A 24,939-nucleotide genomic window follows, 5' to 3' on the forward strand; every position below is an offset into this window, starting at 1 on the left:
TTTCGCCTACATTGAAACATCACCAGGTATTGATGCTGGCCATTTTACATTACAAGGAAACAACAGAGAAGAAATATACAGGGATGAAAGTCACCCTGGATTTAAGGGCCAAAACAGTAACTTATGAAGGTCTCGTCAGAGATGTTACCAGCGCAAAATTAGAGATGTATGAAATACTGAATACTATGATGCCCAGCGAAGTAAGTGGGTTCAACAAGGGGAAGTATTCGTACCTTCAGGAGAAAGCTGTGAAACAGTATGTCGCAGGAAAAATGAAAAAGGAGAAAATAACGGCTGTTTGGGAAATGAATGACAATCGTTTTGTAGTTTTTGCTTTGACAGATGAAGGAGTAGTTCGTGCTGCGCACATCCTTAAAGGATCCATCCTGGAGACGACTATTGATGTAAAGAAGGAATCAGCATCTCTTTTGACATCAGACAGATGGGACAATGAGGAGCAGAATATCAAAGCTGCATGTAATGTCTTGGTGTACATAAAAGTCCAGCTGGACAAACCTTGTATCCTCATATATGCCACTGATACAGATGCTGAGATGGTGAGAGAGCGGGTTGCTAATTTCTTAACTATGAACACTATTTATGACACCAAACTAACAATTGGCACAGGGATGTTAAGGTATCTCCAATCCCACTGTCTCAAGGACATAAAGAGCATTGAAGATCAAAACAAAACTGACCAAGTTACTATTAGTGTTGACAACCTTGGCATTAAAATCAAAGGAACAGAGGTCGGACTGTCTAAGGCAAAAATGGCTGTAGGTAATGTCATTGAAAAAGTCACCAAAAAGGAACATGTCTTACAAAAGCCGGGCATTACCTCACTGATGACATCAGATGAGAGTAAACCAAAAGTGAGTGAAGTAGAGAAAGCTCACGGTGTCGTAATTGTGCCGAGTGATGAGAGTGAAGATGACATTAGTGGAGTTGGGCCCTCTCCACCGAGACGAGATGGTACACAGGAAATGGCCAGATGTTCCCAGCCCAGCTATAACCTCATGGTGATGATGGGGGATATGACCAACCTCCGAGTGGATGTACTGGTCAACGCAGCCAACAGGGAACTTCTGCACAACGGAGGACTGGCCAAGGCTATTGTTGACAAAGGTAAGGTATTATGTTCTTGTTAGAGGTAGTCAGCAAGGCTCTTCTGAGAAAAGGGCAAGGAGGTTATTATTCTTGATGGATTTCCAATGATTTAAAATGTTATACAGAAGAGTGCCATTATTTTGATTTTGTTAGTGTTGTCTTAGATTGACTGACAGAATCCTGTTTATCCAGTTTACATCCTTTCTTGTCACTTTATCTTGAGAAGTACTATAACGGTAATTCTTTTTCCGTATTAAGTTTCCCTCTTAGTGCATCGTTGTAAGTACTTCAAGACTCGTCAGAAAAATTTGGAAAGCTAACTTCATTTTTAGCTCACCTGGACCGAAGGTCCGATGAGCTTATGTCATGGCGCAGCGTCCGCTGTCCATCCGTCGTCCGTCCGTCAACATTTGCTTCATATCGCTACTAGTCAAAAAGTTCTTATTCAATTTTTACCAAATTTGGTCAGAAATATCCTTGGCAGAAGAGAATTAGATTTTGCATAAATGGTGACTCTGACCCCTAAGGGGCCGGAGGGGCAGGGCCCAATAGAAGAAATTGAAGCAATTCCTTTAAATCACTACTAGTCATAAAGTTATGAATGGATTTTAACCCAATTTAGTCAGGAATATCCTTGGGGGAAGGGGAACAGATTTGCATAAATGGTGACTTGACCCCGGAGGGGCCAAAGGAGTGGGGCCCAATAGGGGAAATAGAGGTAATTCCTTTAAATCGCTACTTGTCATAAAGTTATGAATTGATTTGAACCCAATTTAGTCTGGAACATCCTTGGGGGAAGGGGAACAGATTTTGCATAAATGGTGACTCTGACCCCCGAGGGGCCAAAGGGGGTGGGGCCCAATAGGGGAAATAGAGGTAATTCCTCTAAATCGCTACTTGTCATCAAGTCATTTATGGATTTGAACTTAATTTGGTCAGAAACATACTTCGGGGAAGGAGAACAGATATTGAGTAAATGGTGACTCTGACCCCAAGGGGCCAAAGGGGCGGGGCCCAATAGGAGAAATAGAGGTAATTACTTTAAATTGCTACTAGTCATTAAGTTATGAATGGATTTGAACCCAATTTGGTCAGAAACATCCTTAGGGAAAGCGAAACAGATTTTGCATTTAATGATGACTTTGGCCAAAGTTGTGGGGCCCCATAGGGGAAATAAAGGTAATTCCTTTAAATCGCTACTTGTCATGGAGTTATGAATGCATGTTGTAAACTAAGAGAGTCTGGACTTCGTTATTTCTTTAAAGCAGTGGGGATCCCCACACTTTAAGCATATAAAGCATTGTTTGAGGTTGACAAATAAAACGAATTGAACATGAACACTATTTTGACATTTGGTCAAATCCAACCAGGTGAGCGATACAGGCCCCATGGGCCTCTTGTTGACAAAACGAATTTGCAGATTTATTGTAACAGTTCATCGTCTTTTTTACATGAATCTTCCCATTTTTCGTCAATGTCTGCTTGGATCTGTACAAAAAAATACACTGGCAAGTGTTTGTTCAAGAATATTTGTGAATGCATATTTTAGACGTGATTTCATCTTTGCTTCAATTTTATAGCAGCAGGAAAGGGCTGCCATATTGAATCCTAAGAAATTTTAAGAAGTTTTAGTGGACTTGCATAAAGGTCCACAGTTTTTCAGAAATTTGCAAAACAATATTTAAAAGATTTTGAAGTTTGTGACTGACATAAAAGTGTTTTATGAAGTTGTTGTGGTGTTGCAGGTGGAAAGATAATACAAGATGATTGTAATGATTACATCAAACAGCATAGACAGCTGATGGAGGGTGATGTGTACATGGGGAATGCTGGAAGTCTCAGGTGTAATTACATCGCCCATGCAGTTGGACCAAAGTGGCAGGGTGGGACACACAGAGAGGAGGAGCACCTGACAGAGGCAGTGATAAAGTCTTTAGAGGAGGCCAATAACTTCCAACAGACATCCATTGCACTGCCGGCCCTCGGAGCAGGTACTTTGTCAAATGAAGGGACATCATTCACACGCCTTCTCCTTTCAGAGAGTTCCCATCAATCTGGTATATCTTGTCCCAAAGAATCCTTTCAAAGTATATAGGGTAGATTTTAAGGAAATTTTATACAGAGCAACCCGCTTATTTGCATATAGCCCTGTTTCCATGACAAAATATGCAAATAACCGGAGTATTCGTATAGGCGGAGTTGGGTTTTGGCCCCTCTTATACACATGTAGATCGTCAGGTAGATACTCAAAATGGGCGCTATATGATTGTTTACGTTATTTGCATTAAAAATATATATATAAAAAAACTATTTAAAATATAAAAGTAAATACGAAATACATGGGTTGTTATTCTGTGTAAATTACTGTACAAATAAAAATATTTGCATACACTTCATTGTCACTCTGGGTCCGATATCGGTCATACACACGTGGGTTGGCAGTACGATGTACAATGTCATCGTTTCAATTAACATTCATTATCGTCTCGAGATGCGTTGTATTCCTGCTATGAGTATATTAGTTGTTTGATCATAGATGATGAACTGCTGAAGCAATAGACTGTCTTAAATGACCGTGACATGTGTATTGTTGTTTGGGTTTGTTTTGGAAAATGGCGCACACACAAAAAGAGTTGTCGTTCATTACACATATGCCCCCACAATGCAACGCGCCTAGTAAACAATCATGGTGATCGCAACCTGCCTCAGCGAGTGTTCAAGTGCACAGAACACAGGTTTAGATCGATGCTATAATGTATATAGGATAACTCAACAATATGAAGATATGTATCTATATAGGTTTTATTTTTAATTCAGACTGTTTTTATGGATTTTTGCCCCCTTGTCTTGACTCAGCCTAAACTGTAATCTGTAACCCTATATACAGTTAAAAACATAGTACTACATTCTCTTGTTGGTTATAGATGTTGCACTTGAATACCACCATAATCACACAAGATTTAAATAAACAGGATATTCTTTCTTTTCCGTTAGTTCTAGATATCAGATATCCACTTATATTTTTTCCAGTACTTGCTCTAGTTCTTACTTACCTAGTATGTGTTCACGAGATTGGCACGCGGTACAGTATCAATACTTTGTCAATAAAACTACCCAGTGAACCTCATTGCCACATTTTATTGTGTAAATAAAGATCATGTACTTCTTCAGAATACTTAAAAACTATTATAGAAAAGTGTAATCCAATCTTCCAAGAATCTATTTGAAAGTATTATCTGATGTACAAAGAGGTTCTAATTGCCAAATAGGCATTTATTAATTGAAATGTTTTTTTCTCATTTCTCACTGAATTCTGGCATTTATACAAGACTGCATAGAAGTTTTCATTTTTAGCTCACCTGGCCCGAAGGTTCGGTGAGCTTATGTCATGGCGCAGCGTCCGTCATCCATCTGTCCGTCATCCGTCCGTCCGTCAGTCGTCCATCAACATTTGCTTCAAATCGCTACTAGTCAAAAAGTTCTTATTGGATTTTAACCAAATTTGGTCAGAAACATCCCAAGCAGAAGGGGATCTGATTTTGCATAAATGGTGACTCTGACCCCCATGGGGCCGGAGGGCGGGGCCCAATAAGGGAAATTGAGGTAATGCCTTTAAATCGCTACTAGTAATAAAGTTCTTATTGGATTTTGACCAAATTTGGTCAGAAACATCCTTGGGAGAAGGGGAACAGATTTTGCATAAACGGTGATGCTGACCCCAGAGGGGCCAGAGGGACAGGGCCCATTAGGTGAAATAGAGGTAATGCCTTTAAATCGCTACTAGTCATCAAGTTATGAATGGATTTCAACCACTTGTTTTAATGACGATTCTGGCCCCCAAGAGGCCAGAGGAGTGGGACCCATTAGGGGAAATGAGGCAATTCCTTTAAATTGCTACTTGTCATAAAGTTAAGAATGGATTTGAACCCAATTTAGTCAGAAGCATCCTTTGGGAAAGGGGAACAGATTTTGCATAAATGGTTGCTGTGACTCTCCATCCCATAACCATGTATAGCATCGCTGGGTGTTAAGGGATAAACACAATTCTGATCTAAGAATAGGCCCAAGGGTCTATCCCCACCTTAAGGGACTTAGTTTCTTTAAACACAATCATAATCTGGACCTCGTTATCTCTTTAAAGCAGTTGGGATCCCTACACTATAACCATATACTAGTATAGCATTGTTTGAGATTGACAAATAATTATAAAGCTACTTATTAACGAATTGAACATGAACATTATTTTGACAGTTGGTGAAATCCAACCAGGTGAGCGATACAGGCCCCATGGGCCTCTTGTTTTGTTTTTAAAATCTTCTTATTTGTATTTGTTTGATCAGCAATGATTTTGAATAATGGGATGAACTGGGACGATTTATAGAGCAAGTGTTTCTGTTCATTTTTCGATAATGGAGCTCTTCAGTGTTTTTAGTGCGATCATGAATGCCGCGACAAAGTTTATGTTTTATCAGTAACTTTTCATGAATCTACATTCATACATGATATTGTTTGATGTTGTTCATATTTAAACTGACAAAAACAATGAAAAGTACCACATGTAACCTCGTGTCAAACAGTGCAGACATAACACAGGATGTGTAAACAATGTGAGGTCAGTAGACATTTGTAGACAGCATAATCAATTAAAAATAATAATGATAATATTAATTTTGCACATTTTGTCATGTTTGAGACAACTTTTTGGGGAAAATTTGCATGTTTAAAGTTTACAAGTTTTAAACAATTGTACAGTTACACACTATAATGTAGGAGCTGGATTAAAGGTCCAATTAGGGCTGAGATTCACTGGTGTTCCATATCTGGTCTGTTTTGTTATAGAATTTTGTTACCATTTCGTCATGGTGATAATATCAGAGTTCTCATTACTAAGTACTGTATACACAGGATATGGAGGCCAGCAAGGGATGATACTGGACATGATAACTTCCATGATCCTCAAATAGTGCATAGCTTGTTTTGTTTAGTTTAGTTTATTTTGTTTAATGTCCTATTAACAGCCAGGGTCATTAAGGATGTGTCTGGTTTGGAGGTGGAGGAAAGCTGGAGTACCCGGCGACTGCCCCATGTGGGTTTCGAACTCGAGACCCAGAGGTGGAGGGCTAGTGATAAAGTGTCAGAACACCTTAACCATTCGGCCACCGCGGCCCCTAAATAGTACATAGATGACATGGATACATTACAATACATGTAGAGTTGTATCTAAATTTCAAGAAATTTTCTGATTGATAATTTTCTGCTTTTTTTTACAGGTGTTTTTGGGTACCCCCCCAACAAAGCGACCAGAACCATTGTAGAGGCTATCGATGATTTCTACACAGACAATCCTAGAAACTGCATACGCGACGTTTACCTGTGTGATGTCAGTCAGAAAAATGTGGACCTTTTTATTAAGGCACTCCAGAACAAGTTTGGACCCAAAAATGTCATCATTTCAGATTCTAGTGGAGGGGCCAGAGACAAATGGTCTGCACCCAAGGCCAAACCAAGGAAAGGCTGGAAGAAGGCAGCACCAGGTACTAACAAGAGATATCTTGTGTTAAAATGTTGGTGATCCGTGTAAGAAATGTCCGTAATACATCATTGATATTCAGTGTGAGAAGTATCGCTCATACATTAGTGATATCCAGTGTGAGAAATGTCTCTCATACATTAGTGATATCCAGTGTGAGAAGTTTCTCTCATACATAAGTTATATCCAGATGAGAAAGGTTTAAACATTAATCATACATGAGTGATATCTTTGTTGGAATGTCTCTCAGTCATTTTGAGTTATATAATCAGAAATGTTTTCATTTTTAGATGCAACACCCTCATATGATGCAGCCCGAATTCCGATAAACATCTCTATAAAGCTAGTGGAGGGACAAATAGCCCAGCAGAAGGTAAGTCTTGGGTCTGGAGTGGACATTCAAGTGGAGTGGACCTTGTCAAAGTTTGTTAGTAGGTCTAAAGTAAACATCGTGTAAGTCTATCTGTAGGTCTGGACTAAACATTGTGTAAGTCTGTCTGTAGGTCTGGAGTGAACATTGTGTAAGTCTGTCTGTAGGTCTGGACTAAACATTGTGTAAGTCTATCTGTAGGTCTAGACTAAACATTGTGTAAGTCTATCTATAGGTCTGGACTAAACATTGTGTAAGTCTATCTATAGGTCTGGACTTAACATTGTGTAAGTCTGTCTGTAGGTCTGGAATGCACATTGTGTAAGTCTATCTGTAGATCTGGAGTAAACATTGTGTAAGTCTATCTATAGGTCTGGACTAAACATTGTGTAAGTCTATCTGTAGGTCTGGACTTAACATTGTGTAAGTCTGTCTGTAGGTCTGGAGTAAACATTGTGTAAGTCTATCTGTATGTCTGAAGTAAACATTGTGTAAGTCTATCTGTAGATCTGGATTAAACATTGTGTAAGTCTATCTGTAGGTCTGGAGTGAACATTGTATAAGTCTGTCTGTAGGTCTGGACTTAACATTGTGTAAGTCTATCTGTAGGTCTGGACTTAACATTGTGTAAGTCTGTCTGTAGGTCTGGAGTGAACATTGTGTAAGTCTGTCTGTAGGTCTGGACTAAACATTGTGTAAGTCTATCTGTAGGTCTGGACTAAACATTGTGTAAGTCTGTCTGTAGGTCTGGAGTGAACATTGTGTAAGTCTGTCTATAGGTCTGGACTAAACATTGTGTAAGTCTATCTGTAGGTCTGGACTAAACATTGTGTAAGTCTGTCTGTAGGTCTGGAGTGAACATTGTATAAGTCTGTCTATAGGTCTGGACTAAACATTGTGTAAGTCTATCTGTAGGTCTGGACTTAACATTGTGTAAGTCTATCTGTATGTCTAGACTAAACATTGTGTAAGTCTGTCTGTAGGTCTGGACTAAACATTATGTAAGTCTATCTGTAGGTCTGGACTTAACATTGTGTAAGTCTGTCTGTAGGTCTGGAGTGAACATTGTATAAGTCTGTCTATAGGTCTGGACTAAACATTGTGTAAGTCTATCTGTAGGTCTGGACTAAACATTGTGCAAGTCTGTCTGTAGGTCTGGCGTGAACATTGTATAAGTCTGTCTGTAGGTCTGGACTAAACATTGTGTAAGTCTATATGTAGGTCTGGACTAAACATTGTGTAAGTCTGTCTGTAGGTCTGGACTAAACATTGTGTAAGTCTGTCTGTATGTCTGGACTAAACATTGTTTAAGTCTATCTGTAGGTCTGGACTAAACATTGTGTAAGTCTGTCTGTAGGTCTGGACTAAACATTGTGTAAGTCTATCTGTATGTCTAGACTAAACATTGTGTAAGTCTATATATAGGTCTGGACTAAACATTGTGTAAGTCTATCTGTAGGTCTGGACTAAATATTGTGAAAGTCTATCTGTAGGTCTGGACTAAACATTGTTTAAGTCTATATATAGGTCTGGACTAAACATTGTGTAAGTCTGTCTGTAGGTCTGGACTAAACATTGTGTAAGTCTATCTGTATGTCTAGACTAAACATTGTGTAAGTCTGTCTGTAGGTCTGGAGTAAACATTGTGTAAGTCTATCTGTAGGTCTGGAGTGAACATTGTGTAAGTCTATCTGTAGGTCTGGACTAAACATTGTGTAAGTCTATCTGTAGGTCTGGACTAACATTGTGTAAGTCTATCTGTAGGTCTGGACTAAACATTGTGTAAGTCTATCTGTAGGTCTGGACTAAACATTGTGTAAGTCTATCTGTAGGTCTGGACTAAACATTGTGTAAGTCTGTCTGTAGGTCTGGAGTAAACATTGTGTAAGTCTATCTGTAGGTCTGGAAGTAAACATTGTGTAAGTCTATCTGTAGGTCTGGACTAAACATTGTGTAAGTCTATCTGTAGGTCTGAAGTAAACATTGTGTAAGTCTGTCTGTAGGTCTGGACTAAACATTGTGTAAGTCTGTCTGTATGTCTGGAGTAAACATTGTGTAAGTCTATCTGTAGGTCTGGAGTGAACATTGTTTAAGTCTGATGTTGTCAAGTCAACATGGCGATTTAAAATAAAAAACAGGTCAATTAGTTTTTTTTCCATATGCATCCATAGCTGAAAAATCTTATTTAAAATGAATGTCTTGAAAAATGCCCAACATTTAATTTTTAGGCTTGAACACTTTATTCTGGAAATCACTCATATGTCACATTTTACTTTATTTCATGTTTTACTTTATTTCATGTTTTACTTTATGTCATGTTTTACTTTGTCATGTTTTACTTTATTTCATGTTTTACTTTGTCATGTTTTACTTTGTCATGTTTTACTTTATTTCATATTTTACTTTGTCATGTTTTACTTTATGTCATGTTTTACTTTGCCATGTTTTACTTTATTTCATGTTTAACTTTGTCATGTTTTACTTTGTCATGTTTTACTTTATTTCATGTTTTACTTTGTCATGTTTTACTTTATTTCATGTTTTACTTTATTTCATGTTTTACTTTATGTCATGTTTTACTTTGTCATGTTTTACTTTATTTCATGTTTTACTTTGTCCATGTTTTACTTTGTCATGTTTTACTTTATTTCATGTTTTACTTTGTCATGTTTTACTTTATGTCATGTTTTACTTTATGTCATGTTTTACTTTGTCATGTTTTACTTTATGTCATGTTTTTCATTATATCAAGGTTCGCTTGACGTTAATATTTGTTTGATATAAAGCAAATAATTATAAGCAATAAACAGTGCATGTCACACATTGATGTTTGGCTGACTTTATAGGAAGGTTAATACATTCAAGATATTGTAGGAGAGAAAGCAAACACTTGTGCCTAATCCTTTTTTATTGATCTTCAATATCATAAATTATATGTTTAATTCTCATCATTGCTAGGTTGATGTGATTGTAAACACCTGCTCAAAGGATCTTAAATTGAGCAATGGAGCGGTGTCCTCCTCCCTTCTGGCCGCAGCAGGACCTCAGATACAAGCAGAATGTGATCAAAATTACCAGGGCATTGCATTCGGTGAAATTGCCATTACGGCAGGCTACAACCTCAAGTGTCAGCTTGTCTGCCACGGCTCTCTGCCGCGTTGGGACGGTGGAGCTACATCTCTGAGTGTAAGTGTTACTCTGACACTGATCATGATAATTCAATCCTTGTAATGAGACTGTTCCTTAATCATGTTCTAACAGAATCATGTTTGAATGGAATCATGTGAAATATGTAACAGGCCTCCCATTTGTTGTTCAGAGAGGTATTCAGCAGTTACTACAAGGAGACTGTCATGAAATAACACTGGTTGTTCATGGGGTGATAAACCCACCAAGTGTCTTGACACTTGTTTCTGATTCCTTTTGTATCATTTATATGTTGTATATATATTATTAATTGGAAATTGACAAATAAAACACAGGTTTCATGTGTTGATTACCCGTGTTAGATAACTGGAAATGTTTGGTTATTCCATGGAGACATTTTAATAATGAAATTGACGTTCACAAAGATTTTAGCCTGCAAATCAGTCAACTGGCCACTTGATTTAGAAATAACAGGAAAAGTCATATGCACATGTTTGTATATACATATCATAACACAAATAGTAGAGAGTTGTTTCCCCTGCCTTGGGTTGGATTTAGAAGTTTTGGCAAACTCAGAAATATGGAGATGTTCAATGCAAGGTTCTTATAGCAGATATGTCATAATGAATTTATCTTGAACAATATTTATAAGAATCAGTTCATCACTTGAAGACTTCAAAATGGTTTAATTTTCCTTGATATGACCTTATCCAATTTAAAAGAGAGTTGCTCTCTACAATACATATAATATTCTCTAAGCCAAAGTTTCTTTCCTCAGGTCCTGCAGAAGTTTATGATGGCATGTTTGAATGAGGCCTCCAAAAGAGGCTATGAATCTGTAGCATTCCCTGCCATGGGAACTGGTAACCTTAGCTACCCACGTGATATTGTGGCCAGGGAAATGTACAAGATTGTGTCCAAATATTCCACTCAGAATCCAACCAGTCCTGTGACAAATGTCATGTTTGTCATTTATGACAAGGATGCTCCAACCATCAAAGTAAGTACAGAATCTCTGTGTGATAGCTGTGGTGTATAATAGTTGTGGTGTGTGATAGTTGTGGTGTATGATAGCTGTGGTGTGTGATAGCTGTGGTGTGATAGCTGTGGTGTGATATCTGTGGTGTGTGATAGTTGTGGTGTGTGATAGTTGTGGTGTGTGATAGCTGTGGTGTGTGATAGCTGTGGTGTGTGATAGCTGTGGTGTGTGATAGCTGTGGTGTGTGATAGCTGTGGTGTGATATCTGTGGTGTGTGATAGTTGTGGTGTGTGATAGTTGTGGTGTGTGATAGTTGTGGTGTATGATAGCTGTGGTGTGTGATAGCTGTGGTGTGATAGCTGTGGTGTGTGATAGCTGTGGTGTATGATAGTTGTGGTGTGTGATAGTTGTGGTGTATGATAGCTGTGGTGTGATAGCTGTGGTGTATGATAGCTGTGGGTGTGTGATAGCTGTGGTGTGATAGCTGTGGTGTGTGATAGCTGTGGTGTGTGATAGCTGTGGTGTGTTAGCTGTGGTGTGTGATAGTGTGGTGTGTGATAGCTGTGGTGTGTGGTAGTTGTGGTGTATAATAGTTGTGGTGTGTGATAGTTGTGGTGTGATAGCTGTGGTGTGATAGCTGTGGTGTGTGATAGCTGTGGTGTGTGATAGCTGTGGTGTGTGATGGCTGTGGTGTGTGATAGCTGTGGTGTGTGATAGTTGTGGTGTGTGATAGCTGTGGTGTGTGATAGTTGTGGTGTATGATAGCTGTGGTGTGTGATAGCTGTGGTGTGTGATAGCTGTGGTGTGTGATAGCTGTGGTGTGTGATAGCTGTGGTGTGTGATAGTTGTGGTGTATGATAGCTGTGGTGTGTGATAGTTGTGGTGTGTGATAGTTGTGATCCCAAGTTATGCATATTTCTGTATAGGACCAACCTGACAACAACATGGCCAATAGGCAGCCATCTTGGATTTTGACAATTGAAACTTCATTAACAATTTCTTAGAGTACTAAATGGCCATAATGAGTCTTTCTCAAATTTGAATATAGAGGTTCGCCTAAGTCTCCAGTTGGGCACGCAAGTCTGATTGAAAGAACTAAATGGATGACAAAGAGTATGGCCATCTTGAATTTTGACAATTGCAAGTTGCTCCTGCTAAATATTGTTATATAAAGTTATTAAATGTTTTGAAGGAAGAGTGAAAGAAGAAATTATCACACTACTTTCATTTGACTGATATGGATCATTAAATGGTGGGTGCCAAAATCACTCTATGATCTTTTGTCAGCTTACCTTAGGTCATTTGGGTCAATTACATTTATCCTCAAAGGATTTTGTCAAAGAACTGAATAGTGATAAAATTTTGACTTTAGGTTACATATATATGGATAGTTTAGAATATAGTTATATGTCTTTGCAGCCATGTTAGAACTGCAGAGAGGTGTCAGTTTTGGCTCAATTATAAATAACAGTGTTGTTTATGGTATATCTAAAAACTGCTGTGAGAGTGTCAGTTTTGGCTGAATTAGAAATATTAATGTTGTTTATGGTATATCTAAAACTGCTGTGAGGGATGTCAGTTTTCAATCTAACATATGAACAGCATTCAGTCCAGAATATAACTTAGTCTCCATGTATTACAGGCATTTAGAACTGTAGACAAATCTCAGGGCATGTCTCATGGCCGAGGTGGTGGACACCGACACACACGGACATTCGGAAACGACAAACAGGAAGGAATGGACAACCAAGGTTAGTAAAATCATCTCAAATTTAACATGTATTGTGAATATTTTACTGAAATGAAAATAATTATAACTAGGTAGTAAACAAAGATTTGATATTTGTCAATTTTCTATTGCCTCAATATGAAAGGATTGAGTAACTCCTATATAATAAATGTGTTATCATCCTGTTCACCACCTCTTGTGGAATATAACTATTATAATAAATGTATTATCATCCTGTACACCACCTCTTGTGGAATATAACTATTATAATAAATGTATTATCACACTGTACACCACCTCTTGTGGAATATAACTATTATAATAAATGTATTATCACCCTGTACACCACCTCTTGTGGAATATAACTATTATAATCAATGTATTATCATCCTGTACACCACCTCTTGTGGAATATATTTATTATAGTAAATGTATTATCACCCTTTTCACCTCCTATTGATCTTCTTTGGCTATTTTCACTGTGGAATATCGTGGTTTCCCTTTGGCAAAAAATGCTGTAAATTTCCAAATTTGAAGTGCATTTTATCTAATTTGGCAAGTATAAATACTGGTTTTAGCTCACCTGCCCGAAGGGCAAGTGAGCTTATGCCGTGGCGCGGCGTCCGTCCGTCGTCCGTCCGTCGTCCGTCCGGCGTCCGTCCGTCGTCCGTCCGGCGTCCGTCCGGCGTCAACTTTTCCATTCAAGCAACTTCTTCTCAATAACCAAAAGGCCCAGAGACCTGATATTGGGCCTGTAGCATGCGGGGGTGAAGGGCTATCAAGTTTGTTCAAATGAATAACGTTGACCTTCATTCAAGGTCACAGGGGTCAAAAAGGCTAAAATCTTTAAACAACTTCTTCTCAATAACCAACAGTCCCAGGGAGTTGATATTGGGTCTGTAGCATGCTGGGGTGAAGGTCTACCTAGTTTGTTCAATTGAATGACCTTGACCTTCATTGAATGTCACAGGGGCCAAAAAGGCTAAAATCTTTAAATGACTTCTTCTCAATAACCAACAGTCCCAGAGACCTAATATTTGGCCTGTAGCATGCTGGGGTAAAGGGCTACCAAGTTTATTCAAATGAATGACCTTGACCTTCATTCATGGTCACTGGAGTCAAAAACGCTAACATTTTTAAATGACTTCTTCTCAATAACCAATTCAAGAGTTCCAGGGAGTTGATATTGGGTCTGTAGCATGCTGCGGTAAAGGGCTACCAAGTTTGTTTAATTGAATGACCTTGACCTTCATTCAAGGTCACAGGAGTCAAAAAGGCTAAACATTTTAAATGACTTCTTCTCAATAACCAACAGTCCCAGAGACCTAATATTTGGCCTGTAGCATGCTGGGGTGAAGTGCTACCAAGTTTGTTCAAATGAATGACCTTGACCTTCATTCAAGGTCACAGAAGTCAAAAAGGCTAAAATCTTTAAACAACTTTTTCTCAATAACCAAGAGTCCCATGGAGTTAATATTGGGTCTAGCATGCTGGGGTAAAGGGCTACCAAGTTTTTTCAAATGAATGACCCTGACTCACATTCAAGGTCACGTCGATCAAGTATGCTTAAATCTTTAAATGACTTTTAGTGAAAAGCCAAAGTGCAGAGAGACATTATATTGGTCCTGTAGCATGCTTTCAAATAACTGCAGGATCCATATATGAAAAGATCACTGCATTGCAGGTGAGCGATTTGGGCCCATTGGGCCCTTGTTAGGGCTTTTCACCAAAAGTGGTGAAAAGACCTATTGTTTCTGTTCTGTTTATTATTATTATTATTATTATTATTATTATTATTCTTCTTCTGCATTTTATTTTGTCACACAAGTTGTGGGAAAATGGTAAAAGGTATGCCAAGTCAGGTATGCCTATTGTATATGGCATGAGTTGAAGGGGTGACAGCAACATCTTCAAGTAGGTCAAGAAACCAAGATGGCCGCCATGACGTCATATCTCATTTTGCTTAAGTGGCCATAGCTCCAAAACGGTAACAGTTAAAATAATTTCAAAGATATATTATTGTAGGACTAATCTGGGGCCAACTTTTAATAATGCATTGTTTTGAGGTCAGAGGTCAAATGAAAAAGCTCGCCTGAGGGTCAAGTTAGTCTATTTTTAGAAAATCTTCATTTTTCCTTCTTTTTCAAAAATTCTTTCGAAATATGATGCAGAATGTCATTCTAATGAATTTGACGTTTTCAGTTTTTCTGTGACACATACGGTTTCTGTTGTACGCCATTTTGAATTTCCCCCTATATATTTCAATAGAAAAGTGTGTACATTTCAAACTTCTTCTCAAGTTCCACCTGTGGCATTCAGCTCAATCTTAGCTGAAATAATCCTTGGAATGTCCTGGCCAAGTTATGTTATTTTTTAAGTTGGTTTGAAATTCAAGATGGCCGCCATGACGTCATCTATTGAAAAGTTTAAAATGGCCATAACTCTAAAAGTATTCATTTTACAAAGGTCATGTAATAATGTTATTTGTAGATAATGACTAGCGCTAACTTTTACTCAACAAAAGTTTTAAGGTCAGAGGTCAAATAAAAGAGTTCGCTATGGGGTTAAATTAGTCCATTTTTAGAAAATCTTCATTTTTCAATCTTTTTCCAAAAAAAGTTCTTAGTATGATGTAGAATGTCATTCTGATAAATTTGACTTTTTCAGTTTTTCTGTGACACATACGGTTTCCGGTATACGCCATTTTGAATTTCCACTATATATTCTATATTAAAAATAGTTTTACATTTTAAACTTCTTCTCAAGTTCCACCGCTGGTATTCAGCTCAATCTTAGCTGAAATAATCCTTGGATTGTCTTGGCCAAGTTATGTTATTTTTTAAGTTGATTTGAAATCCAAGATGGCCGCCATGACGTCATCTATTAAAAAGCTTAAAATGCCCATAATTAAAAAAGTATTCATTTTACAGGGGTCAGGTAATTATATTATTTGTAGTTAAAGGCTGGCTCTAGCTTTTACTCACTAAAAGTTGTAGGATCAGAGGTCAAATAAAAGCGTTCGCTATGGGGTCATATAAGTCTATTTTTAGAAAATCTTCATTTTTTAATCTTTTTCCAAAAAAAGAAATTTAAGTATGATTCAAAATGTTATTCTGATGATTTTCATGTTTTTTGGTGTTTCGGTAACGTTTACCATTAACGCGGAACGCCATTTTGAATTAATTTGGCATCAGATATATAACGGCATCTGAGATATAACGTTAGTTGGACGAGGGGAGATAACTCGTACAAGGCTGTACGAGTTACCTCCCCTCGTCCAACATTTGTTGAAACGTTTTATTTCAGATGCCAGATTAATTCAAAACTAGAATGCGGATGACCTATCAAGTGTTTTTAAATAGTTTTTTCTTACCTTTTGAAATACCAAGCCTTTAGGTCATTTATGCTAAGAAGGTGAAAAGCCCGTCAAATTGTTAACCAACAATTTCTAGTTGGATTATGTTTTTGTTACACTTTCAAGTGGAATAGAGAAAGCCACTACAACATAATTGTGCCACAAACAATTTTTAGGTCACCTGAGACAAAGTCTCAAGTGACCTATTCTAATCCCCTTTTGTCCGTCGTCGTGCGTCGTGCGTCGTCCGTCGTGCGTCGTCCGTCGTGCGTCCGTAAACAATTTACATTTTCGACTTCTTCTCCAAAACCCACCAACCAAATTCTATGAAATTTGGCAGGAAGCTTCTATGGCTAGAGGTCAACCAAAATTGTAAATTATATGGTCCCCACCCCCCAGGGGCCTGAGGGGCGGGGCCAAAAAGGGTCAAATTGACTAAAACTTCAAAAATCTTCTTCTCTACTCTCAGATATGCTGGAATCAAACACTCTTCATAGATGGAAGGGTCTTAAGGTGTTTTACCAAAATTGTAAATTTCATGACCCAGGGGTTTCACGTTTGCCCCTGGGGAGGGGCTAAACTTTACCATAGTTTATATTGGGAAATCACATTTTTGACTTTAATTTCTTATATTTCTATTGGAATTCATTCTAATTTTGTAAACATTGTCAGCATGGGATGACAGTTTGATGGCATGCACATGTTGGCCCTGACTGACCCCCAGGGGCTGATGGGCGGGGCTAAAAAGGGCCAAATTGACTGAAATTTCACAAATCTTCTTCTCTACTCTCAGATATGATAGAATCAAATACACTTTATAGATGGCTGGGTTTGAAAGTTCTTTACCAAAATTGTGAATTTCATGACCCGGGGGTCTCAAGTTTGCCCCTGGGGCGGGGCTAAACTTTACTATAGTTTATATAGGGAAATCACATTTTTGACTTTAATTTGTTTTATTTCTATTGGAATTCATTCTAATTTTGTAAACATTGTCAGCATGGGATGACAGTTTGATGGCATGCACATGTTGGCCCTGACTGACCCCCAGGGGCTGATGGGCGGGGCTAAAAAGGGCCAAATTGACTGAAATTTCACAAATCTTCTTCTCTACTCTCAGATATGATAGAATCAAATACACTTCATAAATGGCTGGGTTTGAAGGTTCTTTACCAAAATTGTGAATTTCATGACCCTGGGGTCTCAAGTTTGCCCCTGGGGCGGGGCTAAACTTTACTATAGTTTATATAGGGAAATAACATTTTTAACTTTTATTGGTTTTGGAATTCATTCTAATTTTGTAAACATTGTCAGCGTGGGATGACAGTTTGATGGCATGCACATGTTAGCCCTGACTGACCCCCCCCCCCCCCCCGGGGCTGATGGACAGGGCTAAAAAGGTTCAAATTGACTGAAATTTCAAAAATCTTCTTCTCAAGACTGAAATAAGGTGGAATCAAATACTCTTTATAGTTTGAAGGGTCTTATGGTGCTTTATTGAAATTTTAAATTTCATGACCCTGGGGTCACAAGTTTGCCCCTGGGGAGGGGGTAAATTTTATATAGGGAAATCACATTTTTGACTGATTTGTTTTGATTTCTATTGGAATTCATTCTGGTTAACATTTTCAGCATGGAATGTCAATTAAATAAACTGAAATATTTCAAATCTCAGGTGACCGTTAAGGCCCATGGGCCTCTTGTTAATGTCAGGATGTTTTTGGCACCCGCCGTTTTAGTCGTGGTGGGTAAATTTTGTTAGTCACACTTCTGTTTCCGGCTAACAACTTCTCTTTTCTGTAGTAATACAAAGGATATACATTCGCAGCCTAATATAGTTCCTATTTTAACAGTAATAATTGACACGATTTACCTGATGGTTCCCGTGTTTACTGCAATTATTTAAAATGAAATATGAATGTTTGGTGTTCTACACTATTATGGATTTTAAATATAAACATTTTCCTCATCAGTATATGCAATTTTTTTGGCGTAGGATTACGTAGTTCTGTCTCAATCTTGCGATGAAAACAAAAGTAAAAAAAAATAGTTTGATCATCGTGGAAATTTACATGCGTCCACAGAGAAACTATCAACATGTCTTCGACTAGACTCATATGTTCATCCTGAGTTCATATGCAAGAATATTTCATATAAGCCTAAAACCAACCGTGTTTACGTAGTCAAATGTTTACAATTCTATAAATAGCTTTGCAGCCATACATTCCACAGGATAACTTCAGGTGTCATATGACTAATCATGTGATCATAACTTATTGGCCAAAATGATGGTTATGTCTAATGTAAGTAAACCAGTGACCGTACGCAGTTTCATATTTATTTGTATGTCGCTAGAATACGCAAGAAATATCAACACGAATTGAAGGCAAGTTGTAACAAACTACATTGCCGTTTTTCATGAGGATTTTATTAAATAAGATTATTATTTGTTTATTTGAAAAGAATCTAACGATTATGATCTGTTACTGATGTTCTGGCGTCTTGTTTGTCAAAACTGTAGGCCTATATATGTCTCGTTGTCCTAATTAACATCTTATAATATAAATTTTAAAAAACTTAGGCTGTGTACATCTTTGATTTTATCTCTGCATGTTGTTAATAGACCGATTTGTCCTTCAGTTGATTTTTTTCAAAGTTTACAAGCAGCTTTACTGATTCAGAAGTACATCAATAATCTTCTACAAACATAAAAGAAAAAGGTAAAGGAAAGAACTATTATACTCAGCTATTGGAAAGTGTTCAGCAGATCAATATATTATACATGTTTTCTTGAATATATATAGAATAGGAATAACCAGATTTAAGACATTTCATTTGATTAAAATGTAGATGTCTGCACTATAAAATTCAATTTTAAATTCCTTATTTTATAACCTCAGACCCTGACGTTTCTCAGGGCCTTTGGCCCTTTGATTTTAAGAGGAAAAAATATCTTATATTATTTGATTTTTTTGTTGCTGATGAAATGAATGGTGTGTGAATTTTGGACATTTTATGAAATAGATATATAAACAGTTTACTTAAATTACCTTGTGTTCTTTATTTGGTTCGTACCAGTTGTACTGAATAGATTCGGTGATATATAATATGAATCTCAAGTGAGTTTCCAAGATAGCGGCCGTCTCAACAAAGTATATACTTCAAACATAAAAATGTGACTGTTTTTCTTTTTACAATGTAATGGCTGTAAAAACAATGCCTGAAAAGTTCCGTCATATATCAATACGAATAATTTATATAATTTCATTGCAAATGAAAATTCTTCATCTTGTTTTTAACAAAAATTACATAAGTATGAAGATTGTTTTCCCCTTGGAGCAACAAAAAACATATTCAGCCCGTTCTAAATTTGCCCGAAATAGTTTTTAAGACATCTCCTTTTCCGCGTTTGTAAAATCAGAAAATTCCGATCTGAATTCTTGATACATTTGTACTCGGAACACTCAGGATTTATCGAGCTCCCAAATTATCTTTTCAATGCATAATCAGATGGGGGTGTGAAATATAATTAGGTGTCATGAAATGAAGAGAATTTATCCGAAGTGTTCAGATTTACTGTTAGCCCCTTTTGATTCAGATAGTATTTGGTATGCATGGGTGATTTTAAGCATTGTTTTAACATGATGAATTGTAAATTGGGGGGGGGGGGGGGGGGGGATGCATAGGCGTAAGAGGGTTATTTACAGTGAATTAGTGATTTCTAATTTCATTAATTAGTTCAAAGGCTTACTACTTACATGACTCCGCTTATTGCTAGGTCTCCTCTCCATGACTACAGTCAGTGTTCCGTCGGCCTTATATATACATTATGTATATATAGTTACTGATTTCAATTACCACCTACATGACTCTCCTTATTCTTAAATTTGGTCAGTCAGCGTCAATTTGCCTTAAAACAGTAAAGGCTTTGGTGTGAAAAATAATGTCAATGTTTCAAGTTTTATGATCATAATTAATTTCAGAGGCACTTTTCTGGTATCATTTTCTTTAGAGTCTGCAGATTTTGTATTTTTTTGTGAAATATAGTTGGACATTATGCCTGATCTGAACCCTTAAAGCTGATTGGACACAATCAAACAACATGAAATTAGAATCGATTAAGACATCTAAAATGGTTGATTACTTCAAGTACAGAAAGTTAACAGTTATCACCAGGGACTGGTGTTCTATAAACTATTGTTAAGCTAACAGTTATCACCAGGGACTGGTGTTCTAAACTATTTTTAAGTTAACAGTTAACACCAGGGACTGGTGTTCTATAAACTATTGTTAAGCTAACAGTTATCACCAGGGACTGGTGTTGTATAAACTATTGATAACAGAGGGACTGGTGTTGTATAAACTATTGATAACAGAGGGACTGGTGTTGTATAAACTATTGTTAAGCTAACAGTTACCACCAGGGACTGGTGTTCTATAAACTATTGTTAAGCTAACAGTTACCACCAGGGACTGGTGTTCTATAAACTATTGATAACAGAGGGACTGGTGTTGTATAAACTATTGTTAAGCTAACAGTTACCACCAGGGACTGGTGTTGTATAAACTATTGTTAAGCTAACAGTTACCACCAGGGACTGTTGTTGTATAAACTATTGTTAAGCTAACAGTTATCACCAGGGACTGGTGTTCTAAACTATTGTTAAGCTAACAGTTATCACCAGGGACTGGTGTTCTATAAACTATTGATAACAGAGGGACTGGTGTTGTATAAACTATTGATAACAGAGGGACTGTTGTTGTATAAACTATTGTTAAGCTAACAGTTATCACCAGGGACTGGTGTTGTATAAACTATTGTTAAGCTAACAGTTACCACCAGGGACTGGTGTTGTATAAACTATTGTTATAGTAACAATAACTTCTTTTGTTGGAATGGGAGGAAAACAGGAAAATGAGAAAAATTAGAGAATCCATATGGATAAGGGAAGAAGGGAAATCAATGAACAGAGACGAGGGGGCCTTAAGTTGAGTCATATTTATGACCCTATTTTAACATCCAATTAGGGGCAGAATGGGTAAACATCTTGCCCGTTCCTCTGCCTACCTACTGTATTTAAGAGTGCATTGGATGAAATTTCGCTCTACAAATTTGACAACTGACTTCACTTAAACTCGGCCTATTTTGGGTAGTGAGCTGATTTCTGCGGTTAGAACACCGACACTCGGATAATGTACTCTTTGCTAGACAAAGGAAACAGATGTTTTTGAAAGCTGGCAAATTAAGTTTTCAATTTCTGTTTGTGTACAAAACAACCTCTTATATATCATTCATACCAAACTGATGAATCTTATTCCTTAAACTTCTTTAGTGTTATGTAGAATATTGAACATATAACAGAAGGTTGATTATATATCGTCAAATCACTGGTCATCTCTAAAATCAGTGTTTGTTTGTGTAATTGATAGGTTATTTGGCCATGGGCAGGGTTTCCTCCAGACATTCAACGTCCACCGAGAGCCTGGATGAGACTGCCATGATCAAACCACCTCCACAATTACACCCCTCCCAAATGCCACCCTATTACTACAGCTCACCAGTGTTCAACCTTGATAGTGTTGATTACGACGCTAGCAGTGAAAGTCATGAGGAAGATGATGAAGTGTTTAACGTGGTTGGTAGGCCCATACATCGCTCCAGGTCAGATATCATACCAAGAAACCTAGATCTTGTTAAACAGTCAAAGACGGGGAAAAAACCTTACCGCCATTCCAAATCGTTTCCAGAAATATTGGAGGACATGACTGCAAATAAAATTCTTAGCCCCAATTATAGGCTTGAGGATAGAGACGTGGATAAGGCGATGGGCATCATAAAAAGACAATTCCCTCATATTGGAGGTCTGCAGGATGCTTCAGTTGTAGCACTGGCATCTCTACAGAATATTAGTAAGGAATATCAGGGCGATTTCATCCAGATTTATCACACAGGTAAAAACCACTGGGTGACCTTAACTAACCTTCTGTGCCACAGGTCAAAAGGTCATGTCAAAGTCTATGACAGTTTTTACAGGAGTCCAACTTCACAACTGTTGTTAGACCTAACATCACTCGTTAGGCCTAAGGCGCTGTGTGTTACGATGGAACTTCCAAAGTACCAGAAACAGAATTTTAAAGGAGACTGTGGACTGTTTGCTATTGCGGCAATGGTAAGCTTGGCAAATGGTGAAGACCCATCTAGGAAGGTTTGGGATTGTTCCAAAATGAGAGGCCATCTTGTTGAATGCATGTCCTCGGGCAACTTGTCTGAATTCCCGGTCAGTAATGAGAGTATAGCTTTCACTCCAGACGAGAATTTCCTTGAACAGATATCTTTCCGCATTGTTCTGTGTGTTGCGTGTCGACAAACCTTGACACGAAAAGATAAACGGACAGAATGTGGACTTTGTGGAGAAAAATGTCATGATAGAAAGGATTGTATTGATGACCAAAGTCTATGTAGACAGTGTAGATTTCAGTAAATGTCTTAGACAGTGTGGATTTCAGTAAATGTCATGTATATATATAAACTGTAAATTACAGTAAATGTCATGTAGACAGTGTAGATTTCAGTAAATGTCATGTAGACAGTGTAGATTTCAGTAAACGTCATATAGATGGTGTAGATTTCAGTAAACGTCATGTAGACAGCGTAGATTTAAGTAAATGTCATGTAGACAGTGTAGATTTCAGTAAATGTCATGTAGACAGTGTGGATTTCAGTAAATGTCATGTATATATATAAACTGTAAATTACAGTAAATGTCTTGTAGACAATGTAGATTTCAGTAAACGTCATGTAGATGGTGTAGATTTCAGTAAACGTCATGTAGACAGTGTAGATTTCAGTAAACGTCATGTAGACGGTGTAGATTTCAGTAAACATCATGAAGACTAGATTTCAGTAAACGTCATGTAGACGGTGTAGATTTCAGTAAATGTCTTGTAGACGGTGTAGATTTCAGTAAACGTCATGTAGACGGTGTAGATTTCAGTAAATGTCATGTAGACAGTGTAGATTTCAGTAAACATCATGTAGACTGTAGATTTCAGTAAACGTCATGTAGACGGTGTAGATTTCAGTAAGCGTCATGTAGACAGTGTAGATTACAGTAAATGTCATGTAGACAGTGTAGATTTCAGTAAGTGTCATGTAGACAGTGTAGATTACAGTAAATGTCATGTAGACGGTGTAGATTTCAGTAAATGTCATGTAGACAGTGTAGATTTCAGTAAGTGTCATGTAGACAGTGTAGATTTCAGTAAATGTCTTGTAGACAGTGTATATTTCAGTAAACGTCATGTAGACAGTGTAGATTTCAGTAAATGTCATGTAGACAGTGTAGATTTCAGTAAACGTCATGTAGACTAGATTTCAGTAAACATCATGTAGACTGTAGATTTCAGTAAACGTCACGTAGACGGTGAAGATTTCAGTAAATGTCATGTAGACAGTGTAGATTTCAGTAAACGTCACGTAGACGGTGTAGATTTCAGTAAACATCATGTAGATTGTAGATTTCAGTAAATGTCATGTAGACGGTGTAGATTTCAGTAAAAGTCATGTAGATTGTAGATTTCAGTTAATGTCATGTAGACAGTGTAGATTTCAGTAAACATCATGTAGACTGTAGATTTCAGTAAATGTCATGTAGACGGTGTAGATTTCTGTAAATGTCATGTAGACAGTGTAGATTTCAGTAAATGTCATATCGACATAGTAGATTTCAGTAAATGTCATGTAGACAGTGTAGATTTAAGTAAGCGTCATGTAGACAGTGTAGATTTCAGTAAATGTCTTGTAGACAGTGCAGATTTCAGAAAATGTCATGTATATATATAAACAGTGTAAATTACAGTAAACGTCATGTAGACAGTGTAGATTTCTGTAAATGTCATGTTTAAGTGTACAATACATGGTAAAATGGTAAAACTACCCAATATTTTAGTATTAATGTAAAGCTGAAATACTGGGGATTTTGGTAAGTCACATAAGAGCTGAAAAACTGGAATGGTAATTAATCCACTTAAGAGCTGGAATACTAGTAATGTTGGTAAGTCACTATAAAGAACTGAAATACTGGTAATTTTGATAAGTCAATTTAGAGCAGAAATATTGGTGACTTTGATCAATATTTAAAAAAATCATAGATGTATTTGTTGAATATGTTTTAAGCACAATTTCAGGAGTTACATATTTACAAACTGTAATCCCATGCTGATATAGTTACATATTTGATGTGCTAATACGGTAAATATGATTAAATTTCAAGAATTTAATCGAAGAAATTTTACCAAATAAATTAATAAATAGAGTTAATATTTTAACCTGTGTTTTTAGCCCACCATCATCAGATGGTGGGCTATTCAAATCACCCTGCGTCCGTGGTCCGTCCGTCCGTCCCTCCCTCCGTCCGTCCGTCCGTAAACAATTCTTGTTATTGCTAATCCTCAGAAAGTACTGAAGGGATCTTTCTCAAATTTCATATGTAGGTTCCCCTTGGTGCCTAGTTATGCATATTGCATTTTGAGACCAATCGGAAAACAACATGGCCGACAGGCAGCCATCTTGGATATTGACAATTGAAGTTTGTTATCGCTATTTCTGAGAAAGTACTGAAGGGATCTTTCTCAAATTTCATATGTAGGTTCCCCTTGGTGCCTTGTTATGCATATTGCATTTTGAGACCAATCGGGAAACAACATTGCCGACAGGCAGCCATCT

At 37.4% G+C, this 24,939-nt stretch overlaps 1 protein-coding gene across 2 annotated transcripts in view; it reads left to right on the forward strand.

The window, feature by feature from the left end:
* Position 1: 1 nt before the first annotated feature.
* LOC117340070 (protein mono-ADP-ribosyltransferase PARP14-like) overlaps positions 2-24,939 on the forward strand; it is a gene marked incomplete at its 5' end in the record, with an annotated part of 60,667 nt that continues 35,729 nt past the window's right edge. The window contains 7 exon segments of one of the 2 annotated variants that reach the window (XM_033901844.1): positions 2-1,125; positions 2,853-3,098; positions 6,378-6,641; positions 6,928-7,010; positions 9,966-10,193; positions 10,933-11,154; positions 12,776-12,884. In XM_033901844.1, the coding sequence (XP_033757735.1) occupies positions 2-1,125; positions 2,853-3,098; positions 6,378-6,641; positions 6,928-7,010; positions 9,966-10,193; positions 10,933-11,154; positions 12,776-12,884 (2,276 nt within the window). 2 annotated transcript variants of the gene reach the window in all.

The sequence above is a fragment of the Pecten maximus genome, chromosome 12 (assembly GCF_902652985.1).
Source record: "Pecten maximus chromosome 12, xPecMax1.1, whole genome shotgun sequence".
In the NCBI taxonomy this organism is placed as follows: domain Eukaryota; kingdom Metazoa; phylum Mollusca; class Bivalvia; order Pectinida; family Pectinidae; genus Pecten; species Pecten maximus.